Source organism: Natator depressus, chromosome 7 (genome assembly GCF_965152275.1).
Source record: "Natator depressus isolate rNatDep1 chromosome 7, rNatDep2.hap1, whole genome shotgun sequence".
Taxonomy (NCBI): domain Eukaryota; kingdom Metazoa; phylum Chordata; order Testudines; family Cheloniidae; genus Natator; species Natator depressus.
The window spans coordinates 18,566,985-18,580,584 of NC_134240.1; the positions used below are offsets into that span (position 1 = coordinate 18,566,985).

Consider the following 13,600-nt stretch of genomic DNA (forward strand, 5'->3'; position numbering starts at 1 on the left):
GTCCCATAATGGTAAGATTAACCAAGGCAAACTAAACCTGGTGTTGGAAAATCAGAGGTGCCCTGTGGGGTCTTTCATTCTGTGCTTGTACCTGTGGGATCTTAGGAACTTCTTCTGCCAAACTCTCTGCTTTGGATAATTCAGGACTATGAAGGTTTTGTGTGGCAGCCACAGCACAAATAATAGTTTGAGACTTTGCAATTGGTAGCTTTATATTCCAGTACATTTTCACTTTTAATTGGGTAAGAAGCCAAGGTCCATGGCAAGGGTCCTGAATAACTTACTAATTAGGTGAGGGGCTTGGGTAGAGAGAGGTTAAAATGCTTTTGTAATAGGCAGGTGAGAATCCTAGTGGGGAAAGATTGATGGTAGAGGATCTAAAGCCATAGAGTGCCTATGGGATAAAAAGGTTTGCTTCCTAAAAAACAAATCCATTTGAACACCTGAGGAGTGAGGCACAGACACTGAGTGCATGTGTTTTTGCAGAGAACCAGACAACATAAAAAGGAAGAAGGTATTTTAAAATCATGTATAGGAAAAATATCACTCCCATCAGCTTTGGGTATAAGTCAGTGTTAGTTTAAAAATGGAAATACTCCTTTGCTATACTGTTTCTAAAAAGGCTTTATCTCTAATGTTCCAGCAAATATTGATCTTAGATAACTCTGTTTCTTCTCTTTGTATATGCCAACAGTGCAGCTAAAACATAAAAAGGAATGTTACACACCCCAGCGCAGCTATGTAAGCGTGCAATGTCCCTCTCTGCCATGTCTTTTCAGTGCAATTGGGAAGTAGTAAAGAAAGGAGGGCTGCTATAAACAGAAATACAGCTCAAAGACCTAGCGCAGCACCTCTTGGTAATGGAGAAAGGGTATGAAAACTGCTCAACTTTTTCATCTGAAAATATCCATAATGAAACTTGTGTGATGGTAAAATATACTTCACTCCAGCAAAGGGTTAGGGTTTTAACCAAAGCCAGGTGAGCAAGCTTTAGTTGTTGAGTTTTCTTCTTAGTGCTTTCTCCCCTGATGACCCACATTACATCAAGTGAAGACCAGAGAAGATAATACTAGTAGGGCGAGATACCCAATGCTGATAGCTGCACTAGAGCATGCCAAGAGAACAAGTTTTATTCTAGTTCCTTGCTCAAGGCTTTATCAGAACCATCAGGGCCACAGTCCCCCAGTTATTAAGGGCAGTACAGCATATGCCCTTGAGCACATCAGGAAGGGTCTCCAGCAGCCACCTGATGTTACTGCTGGTCACAAATCTGAGGGGTTTTTTTGCAATAAAAGAAAGGGACAGTAGTGGGGAATGGCTAACTGGACGCTGGATAGACACTCATGGTAAAACCACTGCAAACAAAAGGCTGGGTGGCTTAGTCAAAAAGAGCACTGCAACTGAGGAGAGCTGGGTTCTAGTCCTGGTTCTGCCACTGGCCTGCTGGGTGACCTTGGGCAGGTCACTTCCCCAACTTGTGCCTCTGTTTCCCTATTTGTAAAATGGGGATAATAATACTGACTTCCTTTGTAAAGAGCTTTGAGATTTGCTGATTATGAGAGCTACGTATTATTTCTCAGGAGTTAGCACAGAACACCAGGGTTGTAACCAATAGGACTTTATTCCATTTTTATTGAAACCAAAAAACACCTGAGGTACAGTACACAAAAGTGTCTAAAAAAGAAATAGTTTAAAATTAATAGCTTTGAAGATTTGGGAAATTTTTAAATAAGAACTTTCAACCAAATGTAAAGGCAAATTGTAAAGCAGTAATACCTTTGTACACTTCACTGCTCCTTTCCATATGAAGGTAGTCTCTGTGTGGTCCTTCGTCTTACCCCCAAGTTGTTTTCACTAGGTAGCAGATTGGATTCTCTTTTGGTGAAGGACTCTGGCAAGTCTTTAGGGTACTTGAGTGGGGAGAGCGCAGCTCAAGCTGAAAGCTCTCCCAGCCCTCCTCTGAAGAGGGGGATGTTGAGCCTTGGTCAGAGGCTCCTTTCCACCAGGAGAGCCACAGCTCAAGTTTCAGTACTTATCTGCGATGTCCTCAGTTGAGTTAGCCAAAGTCCTCCAGCAAAAAGAACAAGTCAGACCCTGATCATGTAGAGGAAGGGAGGTTCTGATTACACATCAGAAAGGAACTGCACAGGGCACAATATTTTGCTCTACAGTTCATCTTCAATTTCAGAAAACTGACATTAAGGCTGATGATCAATACTGCGTTTGTAGCTTTTACCATTAACGGTTACAGGATGTTCATCAGATTTTCATATATCTAGAAGGGCCATATAAATCATGTTAAGTGATTAATCTCCTTGCGTTGCAACTAGTGTGCTATTAAATCCATCTGTCATTGTTCGTTCTGCTGACCCTCTGTAATAGCAGACACTGCTCCTTGGCCCTTATTGACATCGCTGATGCACACCCACAGTCCGTCTACTGATTCCTTCCATAAAGTGACCTGAAAACAGATCAGGAAGGAGAAGTATTAGCCTTAGTAAAATACCAGTACTCTTCCCCTCCCCTCTTTTGGAGTTTCACTGTACACCACATGGTCTTTCCCCACCATTGTTCGTTTCATACACTTTTTAAAAACGCCTCTGCATATTGCTGATTCCAGTCATCTCTTGATATGATCACACCTAATGATAAAAGGTTCTTCATAATGCTCTCAACCCAGACAATGACTGACATCCTAATTCATAAGTTCTGACGGTTATAACTGCACAAGGAAGGGATGGTATGTTAATATCCTACATAAGACACTAACTGAAGTCTTATTCCACCTGCCATCAAACAATACTGGACCACAATTCTAATTATACTGCATCCCACAGAATGTTGCATTTCCATACCCCAGAAAGCACTGCAGTTTGTCAGTCCTAAGTAGTTGAACAGGAGTGTGGCCTTTCTGATGAAGAGAACAGGAAAGGTAATGTACAAGAAATAGGTAGCACTAGAATACTTAGGATAAGGAGGTTTAAAGATAGGAAGACAGACTTAAAACACCTCACTTAGATTCACGTGTGACTGGTAATGTGAAAAATGAAACCTAATACAAGAGGCTGAATTCCCAGATCAAGGTAGTCCTCTCTCTGTGATGCTACTGCTGACCATCTCAGTTAAGTCAGGGTTGCTGGTTAACTGACCAGCAGAATCTGGACAGTGCAATTCTCTCCAGAATAAATTCTAACTAACTACACCCCTACTCAAAGTGAATGTACACTGGAAGGATTGTATTTTTCAAAATACTCCAAAAAAATTTAGCTCTCTAGTGTTTTAAAAATCAGATGTTTAACTCTCACTGAAAGAAAGAGAATCTTATTTTCAAATTGCCTTTAAAGTATTTTGTTAAGAGAACTGGCTTGTACATCCACTAGAGACAAGAATGAAGAAAGCCCTTCATGCTGGACTGGAGCCTACACCAGAAGTCATGTTCTTGATATGGGTCAACTGAGAATTTGGAAAAGCACCTAACAGTTCAGAGCTTAAGTTAGCATTGTGCTCCATCAGTTAGCTCTACTGAGAAGAGCCACATGCAAAGTTCAAGCCACAGCACTCACTTTGTTGTCTCCTCCTGACACAGCAAGAATGTTTGCAGTAATAGACCAGCTAACGTGCCAGACTACATCATTGAATTTGTGCAGCAATTTTGGTGACCATGAATTTCCAGAGGCATCGTCACAAGTCCAGATGAACACTCTGCCATCCTGAGAAAAAGCAAAACAAGTCTGTAGAACCAATGGTGGCATATTGCAATACTGAAACAAGATTATCTGGGCTTTATAGCTGCACTCTGCTCACTTCAAAAAGCAGCAACAACATAATCTGTAAGATAGTCATTTTATGTGCAATTGTTTAAAAACACCATGACGACAACAGTTCTGGACAGGTTTGGTTTTTCTAAGAGGTCTAAATGAAAAATGCAGAAACATTAAAGTGCCGTTCGGGTCAGAAAAGTAGCTATATAGATATTGACATATCCCTCCTCAAGAGATCTGCTCTCTGAGCATTCTGGGTCACATCAGCTGAATTTTCTGCCATAAATATGTTCTTGTTACTTTTTATTCTGCCAGTCTTACAAAGCCAACACAGCCACACAAGAGCGAGCTAGTTCTTCTCTGGCACATACAGCAATGGAACTGTTCAATAAATACCAACTGGAGAATCTTTATTACTGCTGAGGCTATAGGAACCTGAAAGGAGGACTGGACCCTCAAATCTCAGGTTGTTTGCAGGGCTAGCAATTAGGGAAAAAATATTTTTATTTGTGAAATGGGCAAGTTAGATCCCAAGTCATTAAGAGCTTTTCAGCTTAGAACCACACTTCATAATGGGACTCCTGTACCCACTTTTCCTTTCTCTATCAAATGGCTGTCGTTGCTGCACTGATCTACTCTTTCACTCTCGTCAGATATTACGTCTGTTAAGCATCTGAGCTCAAACTCTGTAGAAATTTCTTAAGGGAAGTAGTGGAAGCCTAGGACAGCTAAGTACAGATGGGGCACAACATCCTAGAACAATGGATTGGCATGATGACTGGTTAGAGATGAAAAAGCTGTATTATCTCTCCTACTTGATTACCTTTCATACAGCACAGCAATCTTGAAGTGGGGGGCATTGTCAGAGCCAGCATGTTTCTCACGGATGAGAATCTTACCTGTGAACAGCTGGCAATGGTACTTGTTGGCAAACCTATGGAGGGAGCCCAGGCTACATCTCGGACCCAGTCACTGTGAGCCTCCAGCTTCTGTTCTTCCTTCCACTGGCCATCTTCCTCTCTGAAGAGATTGTAAGACATATTCATGCAAGGAAAGGAGCAGCAGCAACAACCCCTCCCATTTTGGAAGGTGGTATTCTGTAATGTATTCAATACTCCTGAGAGGGTGTCGGATTTATCCATAATGCTGGCAACAGACATCCCCTTCTTCTCCCCCTCAGTGTAACACAGGCCTGACTTGAAGGGACAGTTACTCTAGGGACGAGAATTCAGTTTCCATGGTCTGTACACCTCTTGGCTCAAGAGAGTTGGAATTATATTCCAACAACTTCGGGCACAGCCCAGTTCAAAGTATATTTGCTTCTCAAAATATAAAGTGAAGCAGGATTGTGTTGAGTTTTAACCACCATAATAAATGCAATAGGATGCAAAAGTCATGGAACTGTTAAGAGAAAAGCTTTTAAAGCATGGAAGGCAACATGGAATTACTTAAAACGTTATATGAGATACCAACGATGGCATATAAAGGTTATTTGGGAGATCAGCAAAGAAACTGTTCCCTTTTACAGGAAGAGGAAAGAAACAAAGTCTCTAATTCAGACAGTGGGGATGCTTACTTCCAAATCTTGATGAGGTTGTCACAGCCACCCGATGCAAATCTTTTGATGTAATTTGGTTTTTGGCCAGATGGCTGGTCTATAAGGCTTCCTGGTACAACTGCAGGGGCCCAGCTAACAGCATTACAGCCGATCTGTGCAAGAACAGAATTTCACTGTTAGATTTCTTACTCTTTAAAGATGCCGGGGTTACAAGAGATACTATCTCTACCTTCCATACTGCTCCAGGGCAGCAAGCATCCAGGGATGACTCCTGAACCTAAGTTTCCTACACAATGCTGTATTGAGATCTGATGAGCAAGCAGACCAGATATGGTCTAGTCTCAACACAACACAACAGCACAACAGTTACTGAGAAGGCCAAGAGGGCAGAGAGGGGGAGGGGAAAAAAAGGTTAAGTGGACAAAAACTACACCTTTCACATGCAAGTGGCTACATAAATCAACTTCTGTTTTTACTAAGACAAGATAAAGCTGCACAGTGCTGCAGCTTTGAATGACTATTGTTAAAGGCAGCATTTGAGGTCACAGGGCAGACCTGGCACTGCAGTCATCTCTCATTTCCATTCTATTTTACTGTCCACAATGTACAACAGCTTCCCACTTATATTTTACTTTTAACAAAAACTCTGTCATGTTTCATCTTGGGAAACCTCCTCTCCTCACGAAGTGTGTGTCACTTCACTGTTCTCTGTCTTGACTTAGACTGTAAGCCCTTTGGGGCAGCAACAGTATGCCTACAGAGCAACGTGCATGTTCACGGAGCTATAGAAATACACTTACAGTATGCGCATTGCTGATCTTTTTGATTTCCCACTGCCCATCGCCTGTGTAGCTCAACAATGAAATGGCCCCATCAGAGCTCCCGCAGGCCAGGATCAAGCCATAGTCATGTGGTGCCCAGCAGACGGAATTCACTGTCAGAAACATATTGAAGATTGGATTACTCTCTGGTGACTGACTGGTATGACACTTTGGAAGCCACAAGTAAGGCACTAAGATGAAGTAAGTTACCTTTTTAATCAGCTTAAGGGTCCTTATTGAAGATAATAAAATACCTGCAGCATTTTTAAGAATAGTTTGAAATCCTGAGTTTCTTCTGTGACAGCTGAGACCCCCCAGAACAGAGCCAGGAACTGAGTTATAGGCATCAACATCAGATTCAGGGGAAAAACGAACAGCTATTTTGCTTTAAACCATATTCATTTGTGCCAGGTGAGTACTTAATGGGAGCACAGCATACTACTGTGCATAATTATGGTCTTCAGGTTCCAAAACCCTGTTCCTTCCTACCAGGAATGGGAGTGATGCAGAGACTGTGTTCAGTGTTGGCAGAGAAGAGTACTTGAGAGATTCTGGCCAGCACACAACTAGTGTGACCCCTTGCCACAAACTTCTTGTGATGATCCCTAGGGGGAGGTGATGGATGTATGCACAGAGACCTCTTCAGCCAAAAATGCCCCCAACACCACAAAATGTACTAATTTGTAGTTTTTGTAAGTCTACAGTCATATTCTGTTAAAGAATTGGAATCTTAAACCTTCAGTGCAGGCTTCAGTCAGGCTCAGCCCTAGAAGCAAGTACCTCATGCTATCCAACAGCAGCTCAGTTGGCCCAATAAAGAGAGACGTACACACCAAAGACCTGATACAGCAGTCCTTACTCAAGCTAAGCTGACAACACATGAAGCAGCAGGATGGGACGCCTACATCTTTTCCACTCTTCCTCAGGAGGCTGAGCACAGCAACCCAGGGTCTTGCGGGGTTTTTGTTTTTTGTTTTTTTTTTAAAAAGGGAGACCGATGATCCAGAAAGGCCTGCCACTCTCACAGAACAGCCTCTTTATAAAAAAAGCAGCACTGTAAACCAACCCCACCTACTCTGAAAGCATTCCCGCTATAGTGACCATATACCATTCTGTTTGTAGCGTGCTGTATTATACCCATCTAGCATGGTATTCCTATAAGCTTGTTCAGTTAGGTATCCATTGTTGTGACACATTTCATAGCATACAATGCCCTTCATATGATGTTCATGTTATATATAATGAACTATCAAGCCCAAGATTGGCCACATAGGGAAGGAAGCACTATATTGTAGAACTCTTCTCCATGCCAGTTTAAGATGGTATTTTATAAAATGGTCATTTTCCCCCCTTATTTAATAAAAATGACATTAAAATTTTAAACCCCAGTCACCTTCCAACACCCAAGACTGTCAAACATACACATTGTTATATGACAGATGAACAAAAAGATTAAGATACAACTTGATCTCCTCTGCCCATTTACACGGTTAGAACACTCCACGTACCCGAGGAGTCATGCCCAGTGTACTCATATGTCTTTTCCCAAGTGCCATTTTCTTCCTTCCAGACAATAACTTTCCTGTCGTAGGAACACGAGGCCAGAATATTTCCATACATGGGATGAGCCCAGGCAACTTGCCACACAGGACCTTCATGGCTATAAGAAACAACATTAGTTGGGAAAGATAAGGAAAACATGGCATTTGAAGAGGAGAAACCCCTTTCAATCTTGCCTGTTTCACAGCAGGCAAATTGCAAAGCAATTCCCCCCCCCCCCCCACAAATAATGACCACCAGACACTTTTGTAGTATCAAGATGAAATTGGGAGAGCAATGAAGGGTGCAACTTGGATGCATTGGTTAAGATAAAATCCCAAATATTCATTCACACACTAGCTACTAAGAGTGCATATTTATTTCTAGAATACCAGAGATGTCAATGTTGAAAAGCATCAAGTTATTTTTAACTTGCTTGCTTTCTCCACTCACAGTAATACAAGGAAAGTTTAAAGACAGCCAGCCAGAGTAACTACTTCCCAGGAGGAATCTATAGTGCACACTGCATAGTGCAGGTGTGAATTATTATGCACATCATTTAAAAAAAAAAAACACGCACCTGTAGAATAAATATAAAATTAGAAAATTAAAAAGTTAACTTAAGTCTGGTTAAAGAAATGTGTTGTAAAGAAAGGCCTAACTAGCAAGTAAAAGAAAGAGCATGAAAGAAATTAAAGGCCAGAAGCAATGAAGTACAGAGGATGTCTGATGCAATAAGACAAACAGAACCTGTCCTAAAAGCCAACACAGATCTTCTCACCCCACATGCCAATGTTAGTTCAAAAATTAGGGCCTGTGTGACCCCAGGTGCAAAGGAGAAAAACAAAACAAAAACCTGTTTGTCAGCGGTAGAGAGGAAAGGCTGTAAATCTTCTCTGGATTAAGACTAGAAAATAAGGGTGAACTGTCTCAAATTGTTTTTTTTAGCTGAAGTCAGTAATTGGCAGTGACACCTCTTGTTTGTTAAAGGGTATAAAAAGTAAACTCAAAGCGTTCCATTACTAATACCTGCCTGACCATGCTGGAGCCAACCAATATGGGTCTAAGTCCCACTGGGTTTAACCCATTTGAAAGAATTTTGATCAAATGCTTATAAATGTTTTGTTACTGTTTGGATGTGGTAAATTGCTTATTATTTACACTTTTTAGGCATGTTTGGAGCAACTGTATAAATGCCATTTGGTCTTTTGATTTAATAAAGGAATTTATAATTCATTAGTGTTGTGATAATATCCTGCATAAATAATAATAATGATTCCAATATCATCCCACCAGACATTGTCATGCCAATAATCTATTGATTAGTTACATGAGATTATTTTTCATTTAATGTACTCACCCTCTCAGGTCAGCTATGAGGATCTGCCCTCCATTCCTTACATCAAAGATTTTTACAGATCTGTCAGAGGAGCAGGTTGCTAATCGAGTACCATAATAATCCATCTGAGCATCATGCTGGAAGGTAACAGAGACTTCCATTAACATCTGCATACTCTTGCTGCATTAATAAATATTATGGATTTTATGCTTTAAAAGTAGCTGTAACAATTGTGAACTGTTTACCAAGTCAGAGCAGTAGGATAAAAAGGTTAGATAGCTTATAAATGATCTTATTCATATAAATCATTTCATTTCCCAGAGATATTTTCTTATTTTCTCAAGAGTTAGCTATTAAAATACAGATATTAAAAGTTTTTTTACACTTCTCTATGACTTGGGTATATCATTCCACTATAGTAAAAAGTAGTAGTGTCTAGTAGTTATAGCAAGAGACAGGAAGCTGGTACTCTGGGGTTCATTCTCTGCCACTGACTCTCTAGCCCTGCGCAAGCTGCTTAATTTTATTAATTTCTGCTTTCCTCTTTGTAAAATAAAAAAATACTGACCTACCTCACCTGTGTACCCAGAGGCTTCATTAATGAATGTTTGTAAGTCATTTTGAGATCCTTCCATATAAAGCACCAAAGAAGTGCAGAGTTATCGAGAAAAGGCCCTTGTATTTTCAGTGGAAGACTCACGTTCTGAAGTGCCATTATACTCCCTATCTAAGTAGGCATGCACACATTAATCCTCCTCAATTTCATTCTTCCAACTTCTGTAAGCAACAGCCTACATTCTTAGGGTTGGGGGGTTTTTTTTTTGTTTCACAGCAGCAGGTCCCAGACATTACAATGAGAGCTCTAAATTGTTTCTCCTTCCTCAACCAGCTCAACTTCCCTAGCCATCACCAAATGAAATAGGCTTAACAGCTTTCAAGGCTTTTGCTTTCTTCCATCCAAAGCTGTAACACATCCCCTTAACTCTACTACACGCTCACTCAAGCTGTCACTAGGAGGTGCCTTAAGGATAACCTCATTGAAGTCATTGGGATTGCACAGGTAACTGGGAGCAGAATTTTCCCCACTACTACACTTAAAAAAACAAAATTAAAACAGTTTTGCTTTACTGAAGAAAAAAATCCTCAGTTTTTAAAATAAAAACTAAAATACTTACAATCATGTCCTCATGAGAGGTGTCCACAGTGTTAATTACTGACACCTGGGTGGGGAAAAATAATTTATATTTAGTGCAAATGCCAACCTGGGGACAGAAACTAACATAGTTTAACCAGAGGCAAATTTATATTAAAATACCTAGGTAAGATGTAATCACCTATGCTTCACTAAGGATATAACCCATTTCCATTCAATAAGAACTTCATTTCAGGTCAATCTTAGTTTATCTTTGCAAATGTTGTTGTTAAGGTGGAAAAAGTACAAATAGGCATGCTTTGTTCTGGGTTTTGGTAAGTGAATTTGGCACTGACTTGGCCCTCCACGGAGAATGAAGTCCTCTCTTTTATTTATGAAAAAGAGTGAAAGCCCAGGCTCTGGCAATGCAATCCTCCACACAGTACCCTACCAATATTTTTAGCCTCTGTCCTGGAAGAACCACATCTAGAGAAGGAAGGACAGCTTGATCTCCCTGACTAGTCTTTGCTGAGGCTGTCAACAAATGTGTGTCAGTGCAAAGAGACAGGAAACTGGAGTGAAACCTAACTCATTTCACAGGACCCACCTGAACAGCCATCAGCTCCTAGTTATTTCAGCTCCTTAGCCAGACTGGACTTGATGAAGCAATGCAGAAGTAAAGGATTGTACCCATCAATCCCTTGAACAGCTCCTAGTTATTTCAGCTCCTTAGCCAGACTGGACTTGGTGAAGCAATGCAGAAGTAAAGGATTGTACCCATCAATCCCTTGAACTGTTCAGTCCCCCTAGTAAACTTTTTGGGGATGAAGGACAAGAGGATACCCTCACCAGACATTCAGAATGCAGAACTTCCCCACATTCTGACTTCATTCACCTTGCACTGCTCACTTCAGAATACCAACGAATCCTGTTTGGTTGGCAGGGTCAGCCTTTTTGCATCTATTCTGCATCTTGCTAACAGTCCCTTTGTAAGAAGGCAACAAGACCACTAGGCAGCAGCTAAAATAAGGGGCCGGAGCTCCAGAGTTTTTACTCCAGTTCAGACAAACAGGCTACAAAGAAGTCACTTCACCTCTCTGTACCTCACCTGTAAACTACAGTTCTCCAGTCTGTGAAACAGGGTTAATGATACCAAACACCCCCAGGGTGTAAAGCGCTATACAAGGACGTGTCTACACTTACAGTGCTGAACCAGTGCAGCTGCTGCATTTCAGTGAAGACATGACTATGCCAACAGGAGAGCTGCTACTGTCAGCATAGTTAATCCACCTAAGCGAAAGGCAGGAGCTATGTCAATGGGAGAAGCCCTCCTGCCGGCATAGCAGGGTCTACAATGGGGGTTAGGTCAGTATAACTACGTCACTCAGAGGTGTGGATTTTCCACACCTTTGAGCGACGTGGTTATAGCAACATAAGCTGGTAATGCCGATCAAGTCTTAGGTATACAGCAGGCATGTATCACATGTCAAAGCCCAATGTGGCTGTTAAAGCTTATGTATCTTCCAAGGAGGCACCGTAGCTTGTGGAACAGCCACGAGCAGCAGCCCCTGGGGCTACACTTCTGCTGCCTCTTCAAACAAAAGATTTATCTTCTCTATCCTACACTCTACTCCCGCGATGTTTCTGAGTTGCTACCCATCACACAACAGGGTAAACGGGTATAAGGGGGCAGGGGAACTACTGAACCGGAGCTGCTGGGGCATGGAGACATCACCCGGCCAGGGCCCTGCAGGTGGGAGCTCTCGAGCCTACGGCTGACGAGGAAGTGAGGGGCCCGTCCTCACTTCGGGCCAGTGTGAAAGCGGGGAAGACACCCCCCGCCAGTGGCCGGGGAGGAGGCGAGAAGGGCCCGTCCCGTGGGAAGCCCGGGGCAGGCAGGGGGCCCGGAATGGACCTGATCGGCCCGCGCAGATACAGGGAGGTCGAGGCCCTGGGGCACTGTCTCCCTCCCAGTGGAAATCAGCCGTTCGCGGGAACCTTACCATGGCGGCGGCGCTAACGCTGCTCTGGCTGCGGGCTAGGCCGGGCCGGGCTCCTGCGGCTGCAGCCGGCGGTTCTCAGACGTGGCAGCTCCCGGTCCGGCGATGAAGCCACCCCGGTCGGGAACATGAGCCCCACGCTCTTCTTCCCGTCACGCCAAGGTTCCGCCTGCCGCTCAGGCCCAGCTCGCCCACACGCCCCGCTCAGTGCGGTCACTCACCCCCGCGGGATGCGCTTCCTTACCCACTGCCAGCTCTCAGGCCCTGCTCCGCTCAAAACCTGTCCTGCTGCCTTGCCCTCGCAGCTCAGTGCCGCCTGCGGGCAGGCGTAGCTCTTCCAGCGCCAGTTGCTCTCTAGCCTGTGGGGAGCATACCACTCTCCAGTATTAACTTAATGACACCAAGGGAGGGGGCAAAAAGAAAAGGAGGACTTGTGGCACCTTAGAGACGAGCCAATTTATTTGAGCATAAGCTTTCGTGAGCTACAGCTCTCTTCATCGAGGGGGAATCTCATTCATTCCTAAAACAGCCCACGCAGTGACCCCAAACTTCCCAGGGGGCCAAATAGCAACTCCTGCTACATTTCCCATTTTGCCTTTAAAACGGACCAGCCACCTCAGGCAGCTGCCCCTTTTTCCAGATTAAAAGGCTTGCCTGCTACATTACCCAGACACAGAAGCCAAAAACCAGACAGGTGGCAGCCCTACCACAGGGAGTTGTTCCTGATTAACTCCAGCTGTGGACACTGAGTCTGGAATAAAAATGCCTCGTTCCTGTTTAGCTGAACCATAGAACAGTTAATCAGGAACAATTTAACACACTGGCAAGCCCTAAACTGCTTGTTTTGCTGTCCTATTCCCATTAACTCAATATCTTGGAGAGAGCAGCACTAGTGGGTTAGAGCTGGTATGAACTAACAGGTGAGTTACAGTGCACAGGGCCCAGCCATACTGCTCGAGATAGGCCAAAATCTCAACTGAAACAGCCTCAAACTTATTGGAAGTTCACATCTGGCTAAAAACATAGGGATTTGGGACTCATCTTTATAATCAGCTGAACCAAAACCCCAGCTCCAAATATTTCTAACCTTTGGCCAGCATCCACTAGCCTCTCTAATAGGTTTACCAACTTTCTACTCCCACAAAACCAAACACTCTGGACCCGCCCCTCCTCAGAGGCCCTACCCATGCCCTACCCCTTCTCTGAGGCCCCTCTCCCCACTCACTCCATCACCCCCTCTCTCTGTCACTCGCTCTCCCCACCCTCACTCACTTGCTCATTTTCACCTGGCTGGCTCAGGGGGCTGGAGTGTGAGAGGGAGTGAGGGTCTGGCTGGGAGTGAGGGCTCTGGAGTGGAGCCAGGGATGATGAGTTTGGGGTGTAAGAGGGGGCTGAGGGGTGGACCGAGGGGTTTGGAGTATGGGAGGGGGCTCTGGGCTCAGACAGGGGA

General features: G+C 43.4%; 1 protein-coding gene across 1 annotated transcript; it reads right to left on the reverse strand.

The window, feature by feature from the left end:
- Positions 1–1,712: 1,712 nt before the first annotated feature.
- On the reverse strand, positions 1,713–12,468 carry SEC13 (SEC13 homolog, nuclear pore and COPII coat complex component). Its single transcript, XM_074957565.1, has 9 exons — positions 12,154–12,468; positions 10,194–10,238; positions 9,040–9,155; positions 7,649–7,800; positions 6,120–6,253; positions 5,338–5,471; positions 4,661–4,781; positions 3,564–3,710; positions 1,713–2,461 (listed from the first exon to the last, which is right to left on the reverse strand). The coding sequence occupies exons 1-9, from the start codon at positions 12,154–12,156 to the stop codon at positions 2,351–2,353; spliced, it is 963 nt and encodes a 320-aa protein (XP_074813666.1). The 5' UTR covers positions 12,157–12,468; the 3' UTR covers positions 1,713–2,350.
- Positions 12,469–13,600: the final 1,132 nt, after the last annotated feature.

Excerpts from the sequence above, each read along its gene's own strand:
- SEC13 (XM_074957565.1), bottom strand. Across the intron at positions 7,801-9,039 it reads CTCATAGCTGACCTGAGAGG|CCATGAAGGTCCTGTGTGGC; the intron begins GTGAGTACATTA and ends TGTTTCTTATAG. Across the intron at positions 5,472-6,119 it reads AGATCAGCAATGCGCATACT|ATCGGCTGTAATGCTGTTAG; the intron begins GTAAGTGTATTT and ends GTTCTTGCACAG.